General features: G+C 36.7%; 2 protein-coding genes across 2 annotated transcripts in view; both read right to left on the bottom strand.

Moving 5' to 3' along the window:
- Positions 1–10345: 10345 nt before the first annotated feature.
- On the bottom strand, positions 10346–19370 carry LOC125057985 (formin-binding protein 4-like). Its single transcript, XM_047661970.1, has 10 exons — positions 18926–19370; positions 18221–18355; positions 17211–17379; positions 16828–17116; positions 15555–16310; positions 14945–15078; positions 13356–13476; positions 12590–12709; positions 10753–10977; positions 10346–10670 (listed from the first exon to the last, which is right to left on the bottom strand). The coding sequence occupies exons 1-10, from the start codon at positions 19104–19106 to the stop codon at positions 10575–10577; spliced, it is 2226 nt and encodes a 741-aa protein (XP_047517926.1). The 5' UTR covers positions 19107–19370; the 3' UTR covers positions 10346–10574.
- Positions 19371–21669: 2299 nt separating this feature from the next.
- The window catches only part of LOC125057748, a 28869-nt gene continuing 24929 nt past the window's right edge, over positions 21670–25609 (bottom strand). The window contains exons 4-6 of the mRNA XM_047661623.1: positions 24930–25080; positions 23370–23491; positions 21670–23236 (exon numbers count right to left, since the gene is read on the bottom strand). Of these exons, the coding sequence (XP_047517579.1) occupies positions 22127–23236; positions 23370–23491; positions 24930–25080 (1383 nt within the window). The 3' untranslated portion in view covers positions 21670–22126. The remainder of the gene's footprint in view (positions 23237–23369; positions 23492–24929; positions 25081–25609) is intronic.

The following is a 25609-nucleotide window of genomic DNA, read 5'->3' on the forward strand; positions in this document are numbered from 1 at the left end:
TATAACCATTTTAATAATCTTTCGGCTTTATGAAAATAAGTACATTCCCAGCTATACATATAAATCACTTCGCAATACACAGGTGCTGAATTCCAAATAAAGTAATACGAATCCTCGTCCGTACCTATAATGTTCGTAATATCGAGTTGGAATACGGTAGGAATTCGTTTTATTACCACTCACTTCACGCACTGAAAATATATCACAGCACTTGCAGATTCTCTGAAGGATTAGTATTACATTATGATGTTACGAATGAGTATATTATGATTGAATAACATAAACGAAAAGATTCAAAACTGATTTTGTGCATAACTGTAAATATCGCAGTCGTAAAAAAAATGTAAGCAGAAACAATCTTAGATTTCCACGAATGCTGTAGATGGCACATCAGTGACAATTCACGTGTACTCCACGTGAAGGGAGGACACGATGGCAATACTGATTCGTAAGTTTTCTTGAAATCGATACACGTGACTTACATGACTATTTACCTTCGTCATAAAAAAATATATTAGATATTTGCTACTATATCAGGTTCATATTAGATTCGGTTCAAAGATACTTTATTTCTCTAAGAATTACATTAACTTTGAGATAATATTTAATTTTAAACATAAAAAATATTAGTGTGAATTATGTACTTTATTTACAGTGATCACATTATACGGTTCAAGATAACTTATTCATAGCTCTCAACAAACAATCAATTTGTGCAAGTCTTGTGTGTGTAGTTTATCACATTTCACAGCCCGATGCTCATAAAAAGATTGAATTTCAGTGCACATGCACTTTAATTTACATAGGCAGGTAACAGACGTGTTTTTTTTATAGAACAGAGGGCAAACGGGCAGGAGGCTCATCTGATGTTAAATGATACCGCTGCCCATGGACACTCTCAATGCCAGAGGGCTCGCGAGTGCGTTGCTGGCATTTTAAGGATTGGTACGGTCATTTCTCTCTTTCTTGTTGGCAAATTTCGAATATTCTCATAAGAAGTCCAAGTGTGGCCTTAAATTTTACATTAAAATCTATGCAAATCTATATAATATGAGCCAATTATATAACTTATCCAAGTTAAATCTGTAAAGGTGCAATTTAATGTTCTCTTTAAGCAAAGTTCAGAGCGGAATTCCGATAAAAACTTATTCAGTTAGGTCTTGAAGTTAAAAAGAAAAATAAAAGTTAACAGAAAAGCTGCTTATTTCGTTTTATATCGGGACGTGGTTCTCAGTTCCCTCGCTGAAATAGAATAAATCTTCTGAATTATTCTTTTGTAAAAACTTTTCCTACTTATAGTTGTAACGGAGCTTTTCGAATTATGGCTTTGTATGATGCTTATAACTTTTCATTTATTAGAAAGGAAGGTTTCTTAATGGATACAGCCTTATTATATTTCTTGTACTAAATGGATCTGGAACGCAAAATCATGGTAATTAAACTAAAACGTCTGTCTGTCTAGCTTGCTTCATTTGTTTCAACATGTTTTTTTATTATGTTGGTTATATGGATACAGTCAAGTTACTCACGGATACTAATGAAAAAGTGGTGTTTCAATTAATTCGTTACAAATATAGTAAAATACAATTTTTGTCTTTTATATATTAGTAGAAATATCGTTATTATCAATGTGTTTAAAACACAATAAACTTTCAAGCTTATGTATATTATATTTATATTGGTGAATACATTCATTGCATTTACAGTTATAATATAACTGCGACAAAAGCAATATCAAATTAATACGATTCAATTGATAATAATCAATATCAAAGCCTGCTATTAATTAATACTACAAATTAATCACAGCTATGAATTATCTCTAGTATTCAGAAACGTATACGTATGCTGTATGTTACTATTAAGTATATAAGCGTATGTCAAAGTTGTTCATTAAAAGAGAAAACGGCTTCTTATCCTTAAATACGTTACGTTACGTAGACGTAGAACAAACGAAGCCAACTGGAAATAAACTCTCCGGCATTTATTAAAACGCTATGTTTTTTTTATATTTTACAATGTGCATGTAAAGAGCTGTAAGCATTACACAATGATACGTGACAAAATATTGAAGCAATTAATAATAAAGAAGTTCACTATAGATAATAAATTAAAACAGTTTTGACGTGTATGTTGCTTAATAATTTTTTTATTGTTCCTTATTAGGGTTGCCTGGAAGAAATCATTTGTTATAAGGCCGCCCGTTGCCTAAAAACTTGTGTAACCTGCTTTTTTTATATGTATGTATGTAAATAAATAAGTAATCGTAACTTATTAAGAATATAATTAAAAAATGTTTAGAAATATAATTACAATTAGTTTATTTACGTTTAGATATTAAATTACTTTGAATATTTTTGAAAATAACAAATATTCTTATTTAATATCATAAAACATTAAGTCTGATAAATCTAGATTCGAAGTACTTCCTATAAACAAACGTAAAATATCAACTCTCTTTATAATATTTCTGTAGACGAAGTCAACCGGGGATATTTCTCGCTTAGTCATTGGAATGAAAAGGAAATAACATCGTGCCTTTAGAAGTAGTAAGAATTACACATAGGTCGAAATGGATTTCGTTGAACAAATTTGATATCATTTGTGTGACATCGGTGATGTACGTGCTATGGTGACGACATATAGACGCTAAAAATATATTTTCAAATTTCATTTGTTGCCCTTTGTTTTGCAATACGTTATTTTGGGTGGTATAAACCAGTAGATATTGCCTTAAAAATGTATGAGCCTGACGCAGATCTGCTACCCTATCTGTCCTGTGGAGCGTTACGAGAGTTTATGTGTCTTAGGTCCAACCATTTAATATCCATACTAAAACACCGTATAGATAGAGAAGAAAGTACTAAACAATACCGATTGTCTTCAAGCTGTCATAGAAAAGTAATAAGAAGGCTCTAAGAAATTAACGGCCAATATATCGTAGAATAGTTTTGTAGTGTAGAGATGTGTAAGCCAGTATTAATTGAATCCGAACACTCGAGCGTATAGCATAATTCAGCGTTCAGTTTCTGTCGTTGATTGAGAATTGAGGTAATACTGAGAAATACATTCGCAGGAATGAACCTTAATCAATTTTGATTAATTAATTTGATGATAGCTCACCCACTAATTAACAAACGACATATCTGGTAACTATAAACCTCGAGAATGTGTTTTCATATTTGTAAATCAATTATTTTTGAATATTTTTAATTTTTATATGAATTACAAAGTATAATGCTGAAATATTTAATGCTTATAGTATAAGATCCCGATATACAACGACCTTCATCGAGATGCTTATTTAATGAAACGTATTTTATGTTTAATTTAATATGTCAATAAATATAATCCATATGGGTTGCCTAGCAAATTTCAGTCCAGAGTATGTTTAATTAATATTGAAAAAAATATTTATTTTTTTTATAATTTGCATGTAGTAAATTTTTTTAATTTTTTTCAATCAATATTTTTAATCAGGGTAGTATTATATATGTATCACTATAACTTTCTTTTTTACTAAAGATGTATATATACTTTAGTGTCACATAAATAATTAATTGATTAAAAACAACCTAACGTTTGCATATTCTATGGGCTTCATACTTTCGATTGGTATAAAATTTAACTCATAATCATACCGGTGAAATGTTTAAAAAAATAAATTTCTTTTAATTTTAATTAAAATACTCTGGACTGAAATTTGCTAGGCAACCCATATGGATTATATTTATTGACATATTAAATTAAATATAAAATACATTTCATTAAATAAGCATCTCGGTGAAGGTTGTATATCGGGATCTTAGACCATTACATCTCTCTGTCGTGAGTGCCAATGCGCAACAAAAATACGTCATGAGGAAACGTCAAATCCAATAGTTTTTAACATGCGACGAGTCTCGGCTCTGAAGCCGGCTGTGGCTTCCCTACGAGCAGAAATACTCGTAGTTATGCCGCTCCGTGAAGCCTGCGAAGTGCCCAGGAAACTTCTTAGCTTCTGAATGGAGCTAGGCTACAACGGACCAAATGTGCGTCTAAGTGCGGAAACTGAGTCCATCATACAACTACTAACACATACCCACACACTACTTTTAATTCCATTAACAAGATATTCGTGAGTATAGACATATTAGATACCAATTTATATCTGATTAAAACGTTTTAAACGTTCAGAATCAATATGACCTACTTAGTTCTAGGTTTGTGTTAATTTATCAAAGTATATTTTGCCTTATACTGATACTGCAACCAAAAATTATAACTTGAGTCACCTATAATCCTCGGACTACATTTGATGTCGCTTAAGTACTTGGGAGTAGAAAGTTTCGCATGTTCACTTCGTCGACGAAACTTTACTTTCACGGATACTTTACTATGCTATTTAAAAAGTTATATTAAACTAGGAAGCATCAATATAAACCCTTCAAGCTTGCAGGTTAACTAATTTACTGGACTACACTCAACAAATACTCCATAATCTTTGAAATCTTTTATAGTTTTCATGTTTGTATAATGTATGTATATGCTTAAACGGTTGTGAGGTCAGATGTCAGCCCACTAAGTAGTGACCAAATTTTATTTTAATTGAGATCTCTGTGGTTTTCCTAATAGGCGATCAGACCTCTGTGCCTGACACACGCTGTCGACTTTTTGGGTCCAATCTCCATGCCGGTTCTCTTTCAATGTTTTCCTTCATTGTACGGGTGAGTGTTAAATGCGGACATAAACAGAAAGTCCATTGGGTAGCCGGGGATGGAACCTACGACCTCAGAGATCAGAGTCACACGCTGAAGGCCAACACTGCTTCTTTAAGGTAGAAAATAAGTAAAATCGCGGTATAAATAGGTTTTGCTCTGTTAATGTTAAAGAAAGAGACTAAAATCATGGAATGGAACGAAAGTCACAGTCGATTTAACTAATTTTAAAATTTAACAACCATTCAAAACATTAAATTGAGATAATGTAGCAAAAAACAAAAAGGAGAAATATAAAATCTTATTTGAAAGCGTCGATCTACTACTTCACCGATCTGAAACTTTTAACTGAGCGTTTTGTTCTCATTTTATTTCGCCCTACAGGATTTTTTTTTATTTGTTAAAATTATTTTAGCATTAAAAATTCTGATTTTATTTTTATTTTTTTTTATTTTTATATAACGGAGGGCAAACGGGCAGGAGGCTCACCTGATGTTAAGTGATACCGCCGCCCATGGACACTCTCAATGCCAGAGGGCTCGCGAGTGCGTTGCCGGCCTTTTAAGAATTGGTACGCTCTTTTCTTGAAGGACCCTAAGTCGAATTGGTTCGGAAATACTTCAGTGGGCAGCTGGTTCCACATAGTGGTGGTGCGCGGCAAAAACTGCCTTGAAAAACGCTCAGTTGTGGAACGGCGGACGTCGAGGTGATACGGGTGGAATTTCGTATTCTGTCTCGACGTCCGATGATGAAATTCAGCTGCAGGTATTAATCCGAACAACTCCTCTGAACACTCTCCATGGTAAATGCGATAGAAGATGCAGAGTGACCCCACATCTCTACGCAACGCCAAAGGATCAAGCCGCTCGGAGAGGGATTGGTCGTCGACGATTCGAACCGCTCTGCGTTGTATACGGTCAAGTGGAAGGAGCTGGTACTGGGGAGCCCCCGCCCAGAGGTGAGAGCAGTACTCCATGTGGGGCCGAATTTGCGCTTTATATAGTTGCATGCGGTGGCCCGGAGTAAAGTACCGCCTCGCCTTGCTGAGCACACCAAGCTTTTTGGAGGCTAATTTAGCCTTTCCCTCCAAGTGACCGCGAAACTGAACGTCGTTCGATATGTCAACGCCAAGTATTCCAATGCTGGCTGTGGCTTTAAGAAGAGTGTTTTCGAAAAGAGGAGTAGCGACAAAGGGTGTTTTTTTAGCGGAAAACGCGCAAACTTGTGTCTTCTTGGGGTTAAATTGGACTAGGTTTAGTCTGCCCCAGTCTGAGACTCCACGTAGTAGAGTTTCGACTTCAGACACAAGTTTGTTCCGGTACTCATCGACAACTGCCCGAGAAATACCTGCCCGGCCAGTGTAAAAAGTATCCCCAGTGCTGTCATCCGCATAGCAATGAATGTTGCTAAGTTGCAACATATCATTGATATGCAGAAGAAATAGGGTCGGGGATAGAACACAGCCTTGTGGGACCCCAGCGTTCACGGGTTTAAGGTCGGAACATGCTCCGTCGATGACGACCTTGATGCTCCGATCGGCCAGAAAGCTGGAGATCCAATCGCATAATTTCTCGGGTAGCCCATAGGCTGGAAGCTTCGAGAGCAGTGCTCTGTGCCACACCCGATCGAAGGCTTTCGCTATGTCCAAACTTACCGCCAGCGCCTCCCTCTTGGACTCAATTGCCTCTGCCCACCTATGGGTAAGGTATACAAGGAGGTCACCAGCTGAGCGACCACGACGAAAGCCGTACTGAGAATCGCTAATCAACTGGTGGCCCTCTAGATACCTCAAGAGCTGGCTATTAATAATGGTTTCCATTATTTTGGAGAACAAGGAGGTTATAGCTATTGGGCGAAAGTTGGACGGATCAGAGCGATCGCCTTTTTTTGGGATCGGATGTATCGAAGCGGTCTTCCAGCACTTCGGGACAGTGCCGAGCGAGTACAGGTACCGGAAAAGGCGCGTTAAGACCGGAGCCAACTCAGGAGCACAAGTACGCAGCACAATTGGGGGGATACCATCCGGCCCGCTCGACTTATGAATGTCCAAGGAAGATAGTGCTTTGCGGATAGCACGTTGCCGGAATGTGATTTCCGGCATCGAAGAATCACACCGCGAAATGGTCGGTGGTGATCTCCCTCGGTCATCCAAAGTCGAGTTGGACGCGAAGAGACAGCCCAAAAGATCGGCCTTCTCCTTCGCAGTGTGGGCCAGAGAGTCATCCTCCCTGTGCAGTGGCGGAATGGCGGGCTGACAAAAATTCCCTTGGACAGCTTTGGCGAGAGACCAGAAGGCTCGAGTCCCTGATGGGAGTTGGGCCAATCTCTCGCCAAATCTGGCGATGTGCTCTGACTTTGCCTTCGTGATTTCCCGTTTGAAGGACCTGGAGGCTGAGTTATATGCTGTTTTAAGTTCGCTGGTATTGGCATCACGAGATTTCGCCGCTTCCGCCCATGCTTTAAAGCATTCTCGCTTTCGACGCGAGGCCACCTTGCAAGATCGTTTAAACCAGGGCTGAGACTTGCCACCGATCGGCACCGCAGAAAACGGAATAAAGAGTTCCATGCCCTGCAGAACCACTTCGGCGACAGAGGCGGCGACGGAATCTGGAGCTTCCAGCGAAAAGCACATAGGCCCCCAAGGGTAGGACGCAAAGAAAGACCGCATCCCGTCCCAATCTGCTGACTTATAGTGCCAAATACGGCGACAACCCATAAAGCGGGGCCGTGAAGGGCGCGTAGATGGCACAGTACTCCGGACCACACAATGATCTGATGAACCCAATGGCGGGTCAACAGAGACTTGATAGTTCTCCGGATGTGAAGTCAGCAGAAGGTCCAACAAAGAGGGTTTATGACCATCCACATCTGGTATTCGCGTAATCGCAGGGACCATTTGTGTCAGGTCGTAGGCTAAAGCAAAGTCGTGAAAGGATCTTCCCGCGTGATCGGTGGTTTCAGAGCCGAGCCAATCGGCATGGTGGGCGTTAAAATCGCCAAGTATCACGATTTCAGCGGTAGGAACCCTTTCGAGCAGGGAATCTGTAGCCATTTGGATGTGCTCAATGAGTCGGTCAGTTTCGGTATTTCCGCTATGGGACCTATACAGGCATGCGTAGAATCGCGGATGGTCATCGCAGTCTACGCGCAGCCAGAGGTTAGATAGGTCCCTTCCTTCAAGCGTCCCGAGGCGACGAGAACAGATATCCTCTCTGACGTACACGCAAACTCCCGCCCGCGGCACAAATGAATGTTCCAATTTGTACCCCGGGTAGGAGAGGTAGGAAGTATCAGCCGGGGAGGAAATCTGAGTCTCGGTAAGAAAGAGCAAGGCCGGCTTCGCAGTCTCTAAATGGTAGTGGACTGCGTTGATATTGGAATTGAGCCCCCTAACATTTGTGAAGTCCACGGCGAGCGTGGACGGGGGTGCCTTTGTTGAGTTGCTCCGTTTGCCCCGAGAACGATAACTGTTTTTCGGACTGTTTGACAGAATACGAAGGGCAGCCTGTGCGTCCACCACCGGGTGCTGAGTGTCCCGGTGTTGGACGCCCAGAGGGGGATTCTCCACCGCGAGCGCGTGTGGTACCCCCCTGGGGTAGATTCTCTTTTCATATTTCATATGGGGGGGGGGGGGCTCCGGGAGTCTCTCTCACCGCACGAAACGCGAGTACAATAAGGCGAACCTATTGCATCACTTCACGCCGGTTTTCTAAGAGACAGTGGTACTGCCCCGGTCGTGCCTGCCCATTTGGCTGAAGCCCGAAGGCAACAGCATGGCACTCCCACTAGGAAGGGGTTGACTGATTGCGCTGATGAAATAACCTCTGTCACAGGTTATTTCACCAGTGGGCGATGGGGTCGTCACGTCCCGACGCCGTGAAAACTATGCGAACGCAGTTTTATAAATTAAGACCAACCTAGTATGGTCAGCGTAAAAAAAGGCTCCATTTTTGCATAAACAAAAGACTTGTTATTATAATTAATATCGTTGTCGTAGCTGATTTTAATGCCGATAGGTTGACTCAAAAATAACTTCTTTCATATCTTATCATTTTTTAAGACCACACTACAATCCCGACCCAATCCTTATGACGACGCCCACGGGTCGTATTTTACATTTTTATCTCAGAAATAATGGATTGTCTGTAAAGTATATTGCTTTTATTTTACGCGGTTCGGCCGTAAATAACTAGATTTCACGAGACCCTTGCAGTACAATGAACTAAAAAGCTCTACTTAAATTAATTAGAAATGTTAAAAGCGTTTTTGTTTCAAAACTTTTCCAAACCACGACTAAATAATATAATACAACATTTAATGCGCAAAAGTTAACCGGTAAAGTTATGCAGAACATAAAATATTCATCAATAGATCGTGCCTATAGCGGGCGAAAACTTTTAATGGACAAAGTTTAATCTACCAAGAAATGGATGCGTTACTCGTAATTCGGTGTTGCCGGCGAAAAATGGGACGTGATTTATTTGAAACTGTATTTTCTCTTTGTTAAAGTGTTTTTGTTTACTTCGTTCATAAATTCTCTGTATAAAACAAGAGACGAATGTTCTTGTTTGGAGTCGTGTTGTGTTGTATATTAAGCAAAGATATGAGAAGTTAAGTATAATAAATCCCAATCTTATTTTTGTATTTTAATTATGACTTAATGAAAAAACTATAAATATTGGATAGATAAATGAATAAAAAGACAGAATGTCTTAAAACTAATACAAAACCTAACGTAGATATTTATATAGGTTAACTTAATTAACGTTGTTTGCCAAAATTTACAATAATTACGATTTTCAGTCCTAAAAACAATCGTTACGACGCTACTCCAAAACCGCCGTCCTGTGTACTATTTTAAATATTTAAAAAAATCCAGATGCTGTAGTGAAGGATTTATAACTAAGAGAATAGACATATTTTATTCACATACCCTAAAATCATTGTACACGTCTAAGGCGCCGCTCGATTAACTTGACCCAGATCCAAATCCCAGGTTACCACTTCAATTCTTTTGTTGGGATAAATATTCTACCTTTTTTATTTCCGACAATTTTCTATACAATATAAACTCGTATTTGCAGGACGATTACAAATTACCTAGTTGACATATTTTAGGTTTAGGTTTTTTAAAATACGTTAAATTTTGAAGAACTGGAGAAGTAGACTTCAAACTGTAACTTTCCCGACTTAATCTCTCAGTCCCAATCCCTTTTTGCTTCCGAAGTCACAACACGACAAAATAACATTTCATCCTCTTTTGGTGCCTCTCCATTACCGGAGTCTGGTCGACAGTTTCGTCAACCATATCTAGTCCTGTGCCAGATGCAACAACTCTTCTGCAGTCGCAATACCCGTCCACTCATTAACGTTGCTATGGTTTTTTCCTTCTCACACGCCGTTTACCCTGGATTTAACCCATTATAATTGAAAAATAAGAAAAAATTAATAACTCTCTCGTTAGAGAACTTCTGGATCCAGCCTATACGACGTTGCGACGGTAGCACCTCTACTCAAAATATGCTTCTTTAAAATAACATTTAATAAAAGATCTATTATCTTCAGTATCATTGAATAGTGCTTTTTATGGAATACCCTTAGTATTTCTGGAGCCAAAATTATAATCTAATTAAATAAAACAAATTGCATTACAATAATTATATTATTTTAATCTTTCTAAGTACAAAATTAACTATAGTATTTACATTTTTAGAGGCGAAGACGGGTTTTATTTTTGAACAGTTCATTTACGTCTTCATGATATTTGTATCACTATGAACGTTAGAACAAAGATTACTTCTCCAGGTCTAACCTCCATTTAATTTCATATAATTTGTACAAATGCGGACAATAAACGTAAGTTGCGAAGGAAGCAACTCAATCTGAGTCAATCTCTTCGGCGACCTGCTGCCACTTCGCGACCAAGGAAGAGACTGTTTTCTGCTTCATTCCTATCGAGCTCGAGATCTTTACCTGTAAAATCAATATTTTTGATGAGTAAGCAATCGCGTAATGCCGTATTCCTTGACGAACTGCCGTCAAAGTATAATCTCACCTTAGACTTCTTCTTAATCTTTTCCTCTTTTGGCGTTTTCAAACATTTATCTCGCTCGCTCCTCTCATATCTGCTCTCCTCTCTCTTCTCCTTTTTCACTACATCCTTTTCGCTCTTCTCTTTCCGTTCGGGAGAGTTGGTGCCCGATGACGGATTGGACTTTTCCAGTTCGGCCAAATCGTTGTAGAAAGATAAAAGTTCGTCGCCTATTTGTTTCTTAGACTCCTGAAATATATAAGTTTATTAAAATGTTTAATACATTTTCAAAGTGACTTCGGATCAATCGAGAATTGGTTTCGTATTTTGGATGAACATTCTATTACACATACATAGGTATGGCATATGTCGCGGTCACCTTGTCAAACAGCGTGTAGAAAATTAAAAATAATCAGTAGCCAATATTTATTACGCGTGGGAAGACGACGGGCGCTACCGATTGCACGCTACACACTGTCGCAATACAAAATGTGTGGTATTCACGAACCCCTAAACTGTATTATTTCACATGTCAAGGTTGCTATTATTTGTCTCTCTTGTTGAAAAACTATTGACCTGAGTAAAACGGCTGTTGTTGTAGATATATGTTAATTTAAACAGTTTGTTTGAAGCTGAGTGTCAACTGGCTTTAATCGTTTAAAACATGAGCTTATAACTAAAAAGGTTTTTAAAAATCTAAGTCACACTATGTTTGTGTTGTATATTGTATAAAGAATATATAGGTGCGCGAGAGGTAAGCACCATATAAAAATAGTTTCTAGACTAAAAATAGCCGCAGTGGAAAGACAAAGTAAAAAACTTCTGCACGACAAAAAGTATATAATAATGATTACTAAGGGATAGTTCTAAAATAGGACGCGGGTTTCGCCTCTGGGTGTTCTCAACGCACTGCCCGCTGGTCGCGCTGCCACTGGCTGCAAGCTCCACCCACCGCGCCCGTGTCGTCACACATAGCGGTAAAAATCACCGACGCGGTGGAAAAGAGGAGTGCTATTATTGTTCGCCACAAATATAAGTCTAGTCGGCCTAAATTGCTAACATTTGGTTTGCGCTTCTCATTATCATCTAAAATATATATATATATGTAACTTAACTAATGTTAGTTTACATAACTCCTGTCTCCAATTAATTTTTCGTTCTAAAGCAGTATTTCTTCGATGTTAGAACTGAACTCTCCTCCGCTACAGACAACCTAACGTTAAACTAATTTATATTTCTAGAAATCCTGGCTTTTTCATTGCGAAGTTGAGATAATTCATCCCTTTCAGTCGTAGATCGTCTTGACTTATCGACTGATCAGATACTCTTTTATTGTCCTTTAGCTTTACGTTAACTACAAATCCATCTTTTTGGATCAGAACCCATTGTCAAACGACTCTGCACATTTTACCTCATCTATTGTGCTATTGTACAACTTGCTGCAGACTCACGCTCATTGGCCAAATTGACTTTTATTGTCGGTAGATGGCGTTAATAATATAAAGAGATTTCTACTCAAACCGTTATCTTTTATATTAATATGTAATATAATAATTATTAGATCACAAAATTTAAATGTTTATTTAAGTGTCAACCGGTTATAAATCGATGTGTTGCAGCTCCAATGGAAACACGAGCGGCGTACATCCTTTAAAAAATATTAATAAATAATTTATAATAATGCGTTTTTGGACACGTTACAAGGAGCCGACAACAATTCAATGCAACAGACTTTTAAATAATAAATATTTAAATTCAATAAAAATTTATAAAGAAGGAATAAAAATAAAAAAGGCCATTTAGAATATTGAAGACGTCAAATCAAGTTTTTCTGAACATCAATAATAATGGAGGAAAGTACCGGCGGCGGCGGTAGAGGCAAGTGAGCGTCGGTCCCCGGCGGCGGCGGGTCGTGCCAACTCGGCGGCGGCGGGGTCGACACGCGCGACGGCGACGACGCCGACGGCGGCGGAGGCTCTTCCTGAAAATCATTTGATTATATGTTAAAACGATAAAAGAAATCGCCCGGCCATTCCCTCGTTCACTATGGCTCTGAAGGAATATTCAATTCTTGCAAACTATAATTTGAAAAACACGAAACGTACACCATTTGCATATGTGTGCTAACGTGTGTAGTTATTCTGAACCCTTGCTTTGACATTTGTGGCCGAGATCATAGCTCGGGAACATCCCGTGGTAGGCTAGTACTCAGTCTGGCCTAATAGTTTGAAGTAAATCGTTTAAATCTTAATATGTACTCCTGGAATCTCTTTAGAGCTGATCGAACACACCTACCGTTTCCCAAATGATTGGGAATAGCGATATTCATTATTAAAGAAACAAATTTAAAGAGATAATGAAATAGAGAACAAAAATCTCATAAAAACTAAATAGCCCTACAGATAATCAGTAATATATTATGCTTTATATTCTCTCTGGCATTGAGTCCATGGGCGGCGGTACCGACTGCAAATACCTGTCAACTGAAGAAATATCAACGCTATATTCAGAAATACGAGTAATCCCCGAAAAACTAATGAACAAATTCTGATGAAATCGAGACTGATTCCTAATGATACTATGAACAATTAAACCCTCGTTTTGAAGAATGAAAATGATGTACATACCACGGCCGTGTCGGGCGGTGGTGGCGTTGTGCAAATGTCCATGTCGGTGCTCGCGACAGCGGGGTACTCCCACTGCACGAACCCGTCGGCCTCTCGCTTGTAGCTGTATCGCGCCTCCGACCTGCGACAGACGCATGCGTACAAACACCAGCCGTGGTTCGCTACGTTAGTGCCCGGTGCGTTTACTTCTCGGATAACAGTTTAAGTTAAAATAACCTCACTATCTTACCGTTTCACTAACAGGCCACACCGTTCGCATGAACGATGGCAGAAGGACAAAGAGGGTAACGAGGTGGAAAGGGTCCCCAGGGAAAAGAGAGGTCGCCCTCCTGCACGGTGGGCTGACGAGCTTAAAGAAGTCGGTGAAGAAGATTGGGAGCAAAATGCTCGAGATAGAGAGAGATGGAACCAGTTGGATTATACTCTATAAGAGGTCCTTCGAAAAAAATATGTATATTCAAAAACATAACTTAAACTGCCAAGCCCAGATGTAAAATCACGGGGCCTTAAACATCAAACGTTTAATGTAGAAACCTATATTGACAATACCGAAAAATATTCTTAATATACGTTTCTGCAAATTCCCAACAAAATGTATACCAAACCCATAAATTAAGCTGTAATCGTGCCGATCGGACGAGCATACAAACTCTAAAATAACACCGCAACACAATCGTAACGTCGTCCAGACATTTCGAACGAAACATTAAGATGGCGCACAATGGATTACGGTGTTATTAAAGTATTTAATCTTTAAAGGCCATCGCCGGAGGTACTTCTGGAAAAGATCAAAGCGCATTATCAAAGAAGTAAAATTAGAAATAACTGAAATCATTTCTTACCAGAGTTCGCGGCCGCCATCTCGGATTCGCCTCTCACGCCGGTCGACGATTCTTCACTCTTGTTTTGCTTCAACAATTTGTTGTTGCAATTTTTAATCCTTTACAATTAAGTCTGAACAAGTCTGGCCGACACGAAGTGTGTCGTCAGGACGGGCTTTAGAAATTTCGAAAAACTTTTACGTCGGGTCGTTTAAAAAAAACTCAATATGATGAAAATACTTTATTTCGGGTTATTTATCACAGGTGCACTCGAGTCGCGAAGTTCTATTTCCCCTTTGCTAATACATTAATAAAATGTCGGCAGATATTAGTGGGACACATTATAAACGTTCGCGCTAATCAAATTATCTACGAACACAATATATGACAACTTTTTATTTTAAAAATAGTCAAATACGAACTTTGAATCTGTTTGAACTTAAACATAAACTCGACTGTTACTGAGCAAAGAGAATATTGTCATTGCTTAATACAAAAAATTAAGAACAGATTAAAAATACAAAGTTCGCGGGCGAAGGAAGAATCCAATTGACTATATCACGAACGAATATTTCCGACGTAATTTATAACAAAATTCTTTCGGGTTACTCAAAATAAATAATGCATAAAGTATAATTTATTATATAAATCATACTATAATCGACGAAACGTATAGCCTATCGGGTTCTCCCGACGCATCGTACGTGTACGTTACTGCGTATGCGTGTGCGTGTGTAAGTGCGTAGATGAGAATAGAGAAGCGCGTACCTCTGGAAGATGCAGAGCCATCCCGCGGGTGCGGCTCGGTGCTCGTGGGAAGTGAGCGCCCGCGCGGCGCCCTCCACCCATCGGCGCCAGTAGGTCGCGGTCAGAGCGCCGCCCCGGAACGCCGACACCAGGGTCTGGAGTGAACGCATCTTTAGCTTATACCTCTCGCAGTGTCATACATAGTTCATAGGACACCGCGAGTACACGGTGTACGTTGTAACGAAACATTCGTTATTATTACGTATAGTTGATAGTTTTTGAAAAGTAAACTAAACAGTATGAAGAGACTCCGGCTCTACCACAAAGGCCCTTTCAAGGTTGTTTATCTCTTATGTAGCTCGTATATCCTATAAGTTCTAAAATAATGTGTATGCATAAAATTATACAAGAAAATATGAAATCACAAACTTTACACAATACACATCAATTATATTAGAATATAAGTTAGCAAGGGAAAATTTTAACAAGCAACCACAAAATATTTTTTTTTTAATTAAGTCGCGAGTTAACCTTAAGTAATGGCCGTTAAATAAATATTTAATCAAATACGGTCAACTAAAATAGTTTCTCGTATAGTCTATATCCAAAGCCAAGATAGAATGTCGCCTACCTGCATCTGAACCATCATCTCCTGGAGCGGGGTGAGCGAGCTCGGTTGCACCTGGCTCAAATACTTCAACTTGGCCTCCACCAACTCCGCCAAATCGTCCAAGACCTCGTCCTTGTCGTTCAACACTTCTCCCCTCGTGAACGACAAGCCGTTTCCGTAATGGATGGCCTCTTTGGATTCGCCACCTTCGGGGTCTTCGTCTTTGCTGAAGCCGAGGCCGGTTCGTTCGGTCGAGAACCCTTCGATGAACTGACTATATTTCGTCGTGTACTCGGGAACTTCTATTTTTTGTGTCTTTGGGAGGACCGAGTTAGATATTCTCAGCTTCTTTCTCGGTTCCGTCGTGTGTGATAGGTAAATGTTTTCCTTTTTCTCTTGAGCCTGTTCGGGTAAAGGGATCGGTTCCTTTGCTATATTTATTGCGCTGGGAAATAACCCAGGTCCGTTCTCTTTGATCTCCTCGGGCGGTCGAGGATTTGGCGAATTGGAAGCACTATTCTTATCGAAAATCTCAATTTTTGCTATTTTTGGTAACTCTTTCTTTTCAATCTCCTGTAGAAGTTCATCGATATCCAGATCTCTTGTCGATGTCGGTGAATCGGTTCTCGAAGAATCTTCCTTTAGGATCTTCTGTAACTCGGACGGTATATCTCCGCCGAGTTTTTCCAATAGTTTCGCTTTGTCTTTGAGCTGTTTTAATAATTCGTTCTCTTCCTCGCTGTCTTCGTCGCCAGCTTTCGAGGTGGATTTTATTTGCTGAAAAATACAAAATAATTTTATTGTTTTGTTGAGAGACACGTAACTAAAACTAATTGTTATCCAAGTTCAGATTGAAAACTTAGCTATCAAAGTGCATATAACTAATTCAATGTCAATACAAGTCTTTTCAATATCGACAAGATTCTGGACACATTATGTCATTCAAAACATAATGTGCCGAAAATGTATGTCTACATTGTAAATATAATTAATGAAGCACCACTTATATTTAAAAACTTGTCCCAACTTTGAACTGTTACAAAAGGCGCTTTTCAGTGAACATTTTTCATCATTTGAAAATTTTTAGTATTTATAATAACCTAAGATTCGTTATTCTTTCTTTCTTTTTCTTATTATTTTTTTGTTTTTACTTTTCATATCTGTGACATAAATAGCTGATGTCACACAATTGATGAGCACCTTTATTTTGTTTAGTATAAAAAATTATTTACCTCTTTTAGTTACTTCTTACAATAAAAAATTTATCACAAAAAATCTCTAAAAACATATGTACCTGTTCCCTAACTTCTTCACTTAATTTAACCTCCGGGGGCTTTGGCTTTTCAACAACTAAACCTGGTGGTAATTCAGGTCCAATAGGTGCTGAATAACTTTGACTCTCTGGCAACGAGGGTCCAAATTCTGGCAGAGAGGCCTTTGTTTTCTGTCTTTTCACTACTGGTTTCGCTGGGACTTGTTTAGGTACCGGTTTTGATGCCGGCAAAGGTATCTTTGGACTTTCTTGTTCATCATTGGACTCAGAATCTGAATTATGGTAGGATGTTATCAGTTCTATTTTATATCTGAAAAGTAATTTATAAATATACATGTTTATATTAAAAAAAAAAAACTTGCAAATATTGTGTTCATAGGTTCTAAAAATAAATCAATACTCACTCATCGTCACTATCATTTGATGGTCTCTTCTTAAAATTCTTTTTGTCTTTGAATTTTTCATTGGTTTTACTAGGTTTTGTTGTAATTTTTGGTATTTTATTTGAATTTTGCTTTTCCACTAACGCTTGCTGGTATAGCTGCCATTCTTCTGCTGATACCTCTGTGTTTCCTAAAGTGGTATGTACAGTTGAATGACATAAGTTTAATTAATACTTATAGAAGTATATTAATAATAATGTGACACAAGAGTAATAAGGACGAAACATTCAGTGACCACCCGGACGATAGAGATCAATCAGATACACATATACAACATATTTGTTAATCCCTATAATTTTTTGGAGAACCTTGTATGAAAAACATTTTAATGGAATATTATAAACACCACATTTTGTGGGCCTAATGGCTAATATGCAACTATATATCCGGATGTTGTGCATTTGAATCATGCATCCAATTTTCTATCTAAGTGTGCACTTAACACATGCTCCTATTGTCTAGGGGGCTGATGAGCAAAATAACTATATGATTTGCGCATGAGTCAGACTTATTATAGCGATAATTATACAATAAGGAATATTAAGTACCATGTCTGTCATCATGGTAGCGCTACATTGTCAATTGACACCCCGTTAATGCACAACAGACCTAGTGAGATTTTAAGTGAGTCCAGCAAACTTTAACCTTTTTCCCCCCTTACAAATGTAAAGAAAAACATGTATACTAAATTATTTGCTCCTGTCTGCTTTGCTGTTATTGTGTTGCTTATAAAAAAAATTGTTTTAATTTTATATTGAATAATTGCCATTAATTAGCCATAATGCCCATTCTTCCAGGACTAAGACACGTTTGACATGCCTAAAATCCCAAAAATATACACCATGTGTCAAGCACTGAAGGCTGATTGATTACTTCCTTTAAAAATAAATATCAAAGATACTGATGTATTATTATTATTTACATAATAATACATTATATACATAATAATAATAATAATGTATTCTACAAACCTGATGTTGACAAATGCTGTTGTGCTAATTTAAGGGCTAACAAGTACTCTGGTGGAGCTTCCCAAGTAACTGCATTTGTTTGTTGATTCCAATAGTATGTGAAACCACTGTTTTCATCATAACAGGCAGACCAAGCTGAAAAAGTTAAATTCAATATAAAAGATGTCCAAATGTAAAAGTAACAATATTAAAAATGCATAGTTTACAACTAATTTAGCTTCAGTAAAAGTCATACAATATTGATCAGCTAAAGCAAAATAAACTAATGTTATGTATTTGTTCATCTATTTAGGTGTATAAAATTAAGTTTACAAAAATACAAACAAATTGTTACTGACTTATTAATATAAAAGACATAAACACTTCGAAGCACTTTATCCTTTTCTTTTTTCATAAAACTTATATTTAAGTTGCATATTTTACACATTATCATGCGAATGTCAAGGTTAAAGAGATTAAATTGATAAGAACTGTATGGATAAAAACACTAAGACTAAACATTTAGAAGATATTGTACAGAACATTTATTTAATGAATCATTGCTTATTTATTGTAACATCTCTTGTGTCTCGTTCTTGAGTCTTGTGACTTGTCTCAATATAAGTTTCGATTATTTAGTCTAACTATATCGAAATTAATAATGTATGTATTATAAATAAAGAATTATTATATAATGACAGGTATAATACTTGAATAAAAGCTTACGACAGTGTGAAATTGGCGGAGGATGAATGGCAGCAGACGCGTGGTGGTTCGCATAGTTCGAGGGCAACGCAGCAGGCGCAGGTGCACAATGGGGTATCTGTTTAACCGGCGAAGCATCCTCCAACTCTTCATCAGAATCACCGTAGTTTACGAGTAAGCCTAATGGATTAGTTTTATTCATATTTATACAATTCGAGGTTGTTATAGTATGCCGAATGTAAAACCACACTTTACAACTTGGCAACCACTTTTGAATACACTATACCGGCCGTTTACGTTATCATATTTTTTAATGTTATTTTAAATTGTTATGACACTTTGATGATTGAAACTTAGTTGCAAATGTTTTATTTATTAATTACAAATTTACAAAAAAAGCATTTAGAAATTACAATTACTAAACACAATCTAAAATCTAAATAGTAAATTATCTGTCATCTGAATTATACTCCACAGATTAAGTCAAGTCAAGTCTTATTTTCGTTCACAGATTTTCACTTATTTTGAAAAGCGTGTAATTTCATTTGGTTATTTAAATCAACCACATGGTATTTTTAACTTATTTGTATAATATACTATAACACTTATTGTTTTAAAGTAAATCACACAAGTGGCGGCGGATCAGGAGGGATCACTTACTTCCATTATTTCGCTTGCCAATACTAGTCTCTGAAAAGTGAACATTTGGCATCCTAATCCTATACATATATAATTACGTTTAAAAAAAACGTTTGAAGAAATTTCCTGCTTTATTTATATAAGTATCAATTTTAAAGCTGCAAAAAATGCCTCCGCTGTAACACCTTTTTGGGTATATAGTATATACCTACTGCACTTTTCACATTACTGCTATCAGTATAGATTGTATAATACCTAGGTACTTCTTGTTTTCTTCAAAGAAGGCTAGCAATTCTGAATTTTTTTCAATTGAATTTGAATTGTTAGTTAAAATTATTCAACGCTAGCAAACTTTTATTGGTTTTTGAAGTGAAAACTTCTTTAGCGGCATTGTACACTTTTTTTGTAATGGGTGAAAAATTTTAAACTCGCGTCAGGGCACGTGACCTGATCGAAAATTCGTAAGATGGATAGAGAGTAGACAGCTGGTTTTATTACACTGCACTTTCGTAGCATACAATAGAGCTACTGCGACTCTATAGTTCAAACAGCCACACAGTTGTCATAGTCTTATCGGGTTCTGAGTTTTATAACAAGATGGCAGTTACATACATATTTTTGAAATGAAAACTTCTTTAGCGGCGTTGTACACTTTTTTTGGAATGGGTAAAAAATGTTAAACTCGCGTCAGGACACGTGACCTGATCGAAAATTAGTAATACGGATGGAGAGTAGACAGCTGGCGCGGTGTATTTAATTTAATATAAATTATCATGTTTGTGTACGATAGCGCAATAAATAAATATTGTATTCTACCACATAAATGATAGTACTTTTATACTGATAATTAAAGCAATTCGTGCAAAATTATTTCCTAACCATTCCAAAATATGAAAAATGCACAACGTTAATATTCAAGTTTTCACTTCTGCCGGCACTCCCGGAGTGCAACCCTTCGTTATTTTCTTGTTATTAATGTCACAACAACAACAACAACAACATCAGTATCTATAGACATATAATTTTATTATAATAATGGCTATCCATTAAATTTATTACAATAGAAATCTTCACTGGGTACATAACTAATGTAAAAAAACTTTTTTTACTAATTATTTTCAAGGGACTTGAGGTTTTTCTTTAATAGTACACAATACAAAATGAAGTTGTGAAGTGAAAATCTCGAAATCGTTTTGCTGTTTCTTTTCTACCACCCGATTCATTTACACAAGTTTCAATTAACGTAAATAGTTCTTGCTGAAAAGAGAGCTACTGCAAATAAAAGCTAATTGTGCTGTACAATCATCAATTATTACGAAGAAACTCCAGTGGTAAATTCACGCTTTTGTGTTGTGATATCAACGTTTTAACGAGATAAAGACTCTTACTGTGAGATATTGATGCTTATGTGTTGTGTGCAAATTATTCCTTAAAATTATGTACTTGCATTTTAAATTCTCGCGCCATACTATAGTACCGATGGCATTAACTGGAGCGCTAGTGTAAGCATTTTTTTACTATGAAGTTGATGTTCTTCTTCGCTAAAAGTAATAATGTTTTGTGGAATATACTAAAAATGTAACAGATCATAAAGCAGATCATCAGATAATACAATACAGCTACACTATACGCAAAATATGCAATATGGTGGTAGGTTTAGCCTATTTTTGTTGATTTTATTTATGTAAATAATGATTAGATAATAGGTTTTAAAGTACTACAACAGCTATAGATCATTCTAAAGATTCTACATTAAAGTCTTTGGAATTTATAGTACAATAAAATTGCTTGTTGGGTATTTTTGTACTTGAATGCGGTGTATTGTATACGTATGTATAGGAATGTTGTAAAAAAGCTTCAGTATAATCTGTATAAACAAAAAATATGAATAAAGACGTAAACCAGATATAAATGGTATTACAAAAGATTTCGTCTTATTTATGTTGTACGCAAATGGTAGAAAAACAGTTTTGCGCAAAGTTAAATACTAGATACAAGGTTGTAAAAAACATAAATAACTGCTTATGATTCTTAACTTAGGTAATAAATAATAATAATAATAATATGTATATTTAAGTCACTTTTTAATATTTAATTTTTTTTAAGTATTTGTGAGCAATATTCGTCAATATTTTAGAAAATGCTTCATCATATCGGTTACATTTTTTATACGGAATACATTTTGTGAGGATAATAGAAACGCATCATTGATCTCTTAAACTATTTAATTTAAACTTATATTTTTACACAGGCACGTATACATATATACATTACCTAAAAATAATTATCTGATGAGTACACGTGTTATTTTTATTATATATGTATATCAAAATACAAAATATTCAACCTCTTCTAACGGATGAGTAAGACACAAACATTAAATGCATATAACTATTTCTACGTCGCATCGCGAATTTGTGTTTTGAAAATAAATCAGTCGACAAATTTGGTAGCACAAATAGGTAGACAAAAGTTAAAGTGGTGTTTGAGCATCATTTCGCTGTCTGATTTATGGATAAATTAAGTCAAATTAATCACCACAATACTAAACTTATGGCAAGAAACTACATTATTGTTAAAATGTTACCGTTTAACTATACATGGCTCACAGGTTCCAGGATTTAAGTAGGCTGGATGGCATTGAGGACAGTCAGTATTCTCTCCGTAGCTTGATCTACCAGGTCTTGAAACCTCAACTTGGAAAGATGTTTGGGCGTCTTCATCACCGTAGCCTGGATGAGGACCATCCAGAGGGAATACGTAGTCAGGTACGAAATATGAACTTATATTATATTCTGTATTGTAACTACTAGGTGTAGGATCGGCTGCTTCTGTTGTTGAACGAACAGAACTAAATGGACGTTTTCCTGGCGACTTCTTTGAGGTACCAGTTAAAGTAAAATTCCCTACTTTTGGAGGCTCTAAATCAAAAGCCGGTACTGCCCACTTCCATTGGTAATAAATCGGAGGACCCATAGTTGTTGTCAGACTCTGAGCTGGAAATTCTAATTTTGGTGGTACCAAGTTTCTGTTAGGTTCTGGCACTGAATTAGTAGCAACGCTTTTATCAGTATGTAATTTGGAGTTGATTGTATCAATTCTTGATTGATCTTGTTCTCCTTTCTTCTTTTCATCTCGTACGACGTTGAATTTATTGCCATAGTTTTTGTTTCCTCGTGATGACCTATCTTCTTCGGAGCTAGCTTGTCCAGATGGCAATTGTTTGTTTATATCCAATATTTGAGACTTTGTCATTGGTGTTGCTAAATTGGTGTCTGGAGAATTTGGGTCAAATCGATTAATGAAATTATATACTGGATCTTTGTCTGTCATTCTGATGTCTAATTGGTTAGCTCCATCATTTGATTTTGGCAAGAAAGGTAAACTCAAGTCTTGAGACGGTGGGGATAGCGTCGTTTCTGTTACAGGCGTCTGAACTGTTGATTGAAATATATTGTCACCATTGTTTTGTTTATTACCAAAAACATTACTGGTGAAATCTGTATTCAAATCATTGTTGGCGTTGTACTGCTTTTTGTTAATGGACCTAGGTGTTGTGGAACGTTGACCGATGCCTGTAGACCAGGAAGAAGGTGGTCGGTAGTTCTGTTTGTCACTATCGAGACCATTGTTGTTAGTATTTGAAATAGAATCAGCTATTCCAACAATACTGTTTCCAGGGTGAATGGAGAACTGAAACAATTGTTTTACTTTATTATTATGTTTACTTATCGAGGTGCTGCTGATGTTAAGATTTATCATCAGGTGATATTATTGTATTATGGTAAAAACATTAATTTTAATTAAAATAAGATTGTTACCAAACCTTTGACTCAGATTCTCGTAATCCATCGTAATAGTTGGTATTCGGCGGTACAGAGAGTATGTCTGGTCGTGGTGTGCGCTGACGCATTTCTTCTTCAGACACAAACGGTTTATCTCGTTGACCTGAAATAATGGACAAATATTTTTTACCCAAGTTGCTGTTTTGTAAGAGAGAACGAAAGCATAGCTGTAAGAAGAAAAACTTAGTGAAACTAAATATTTCTTTTAAGCCATAGATAAACATAATTATTCATAGACAAAGTTAAATTGATTCCGACGTACATAATCATAGAGTACCTACACATTAATTAACACTCTTAGCATATCAAGCTGCGACTGTAACTGTATGGTACCTACTACGTTTCTAGTCTGACAATGTAGATTTGTAATCTAAGATTAACCAAAACCGACCAAAAAATTTATCTGAATGATCAATAAAGTAAAAATTATTTATAATTAATTAATTAATTATTATTTAATAAGTATAAATTATTTAATACACACGAGTAATATTTAGTATTTGAGAAGGAAGTAATTCAAAACACCAAATCCAATGTTCATACATTATCCAATTAGAGTTTATACGGCAGACGGAAATATAAACCAAGGACATTAGTCTCTGTTACGTCCGAACCAAGAATACGCTCACAGTAACTGACAAAGTAAACAAGCAAAAAGTATTATTCATAAATGCTATATAGAACATATATTACGAAATTTATTGAAATACAAAACATATATTCAGATAAAATGAAATCCATCGGATTATTTAGATCTACTCTCTTGGTAAGTATATAATGAAGGTTTATTCTTATAAGCTAACTACTTAAAACTCAACCTCCAACCATTCAAAGTTAGAGTGTACGCCTCCCTCAAAGGCCCGCAACGCACCCGCTTAAATTGGGTGTCCATGGGCTGCGATGACTACCCTTTTTAGGCTTGCCGTAGTCTCGCATTATATAAAAAAAAAACTATTCAACATATTATATTCATTCCTTAGCCGAATACCAAAATGCCTTTAGATGACTCTGCAAAAACTCAACACTTCCTAAAAAGCCTACGAGCTAGAAGGCTAACGCTCTCATAGAATAATAACAATAAAATATAAACTTGCCAATTAACCCGCAATCTGTGCTATCCTTCATCTGAGGCCACACACAAACCTTGCTACTTGATACTACTTATACCACAATGTTTAATTTGCTTCTCTTGTTAACAATCAAAAATGCATTAGGCTGAGCACGCGCAATCAATCAATTTGATTTACACGAAATATTTGCATGAATCATCTTCTATTTACTCAGAGTTTGATACAGTTTATAATGCTTTTATTTAAATAAAAAATAAAAGCGGCTAAAGGGCAAAGTAAAGGTACTATCAACTATCTACTGTAATCATCACATTTCTGGGTAGTCAAGCCGTAGGAGCAAGTGCGCACATAGTAATAAAACCTCATTGTTTTACATTTTCCGGCTTAACCACTGGACTAGGCTAGACATTAAATGTCGGGGAATGTATTGACTAAAAAGGTATACATACTGTAGAAAATAAAAATTCATACCAATGAGGAGGTTGGCATCGTAATCGTTTTCTGAGTTGGAGCAATTCACCATGTACCAGTGGTCACATACGAGCATTCGTTGCTGGAACAGAGTGGTGTTGGGGCAAGAGTAACTAAACTGCCTTCCCAGACCATCGCACATGTGGTAGATCTGAAAGCAAAGACGACAACAAGTCAATAGAGATTTTGACGTTAAATCTAATTACACGCATAAATGTTATCGATATATTGATTATATTGTATCGTGTTAATGGTGCTTTAATGTATTTCATTAGATATAAATTGTTTACTGTAAATATGATAATAATTTGTATGTCTAAATTTTTTTTATATATTTTAATTCATCGTCAATCAGCCGATGGATATCAGATTTTTTAAATGGTGGCAATTAGGCAAATGCAAATCCATTTTTTTTTTATTTTCCTCCGTAGTTTGCAAACTATCAGACTGCGGTAAGTTTCGCCCTTCTCAGCCGATACACACAGTCCGTCGTTTCCAAGAGGCCCGAAGCAAGGGGGTTGACGTGATGCTGAAGTCTCATTTTGTATCGCACGGTTGATCTTTTAATGTCTTCGTCGACAGTGGCAATTCCCAAATATTTAGTCTATTATCTATTTCTAAATAGAAAGATATTCTGAGACTTTACATATAATGTATCGCATATAACATACACATTAATT

Source organism: Pieris napi, chromosome 2 (genome assembly GCF_905475465.1).
Source record: "Pieris napi chromosome 2, ilPieNapi1.2, whole genome shotgun sequence".
In the NCBI taxonomy this organism is placed as follows: Eukaryota; Metazoa; Arthropoda; class Insecta; order Lepidoptera; family Pieridae; genus Pieris; species Pieris napi.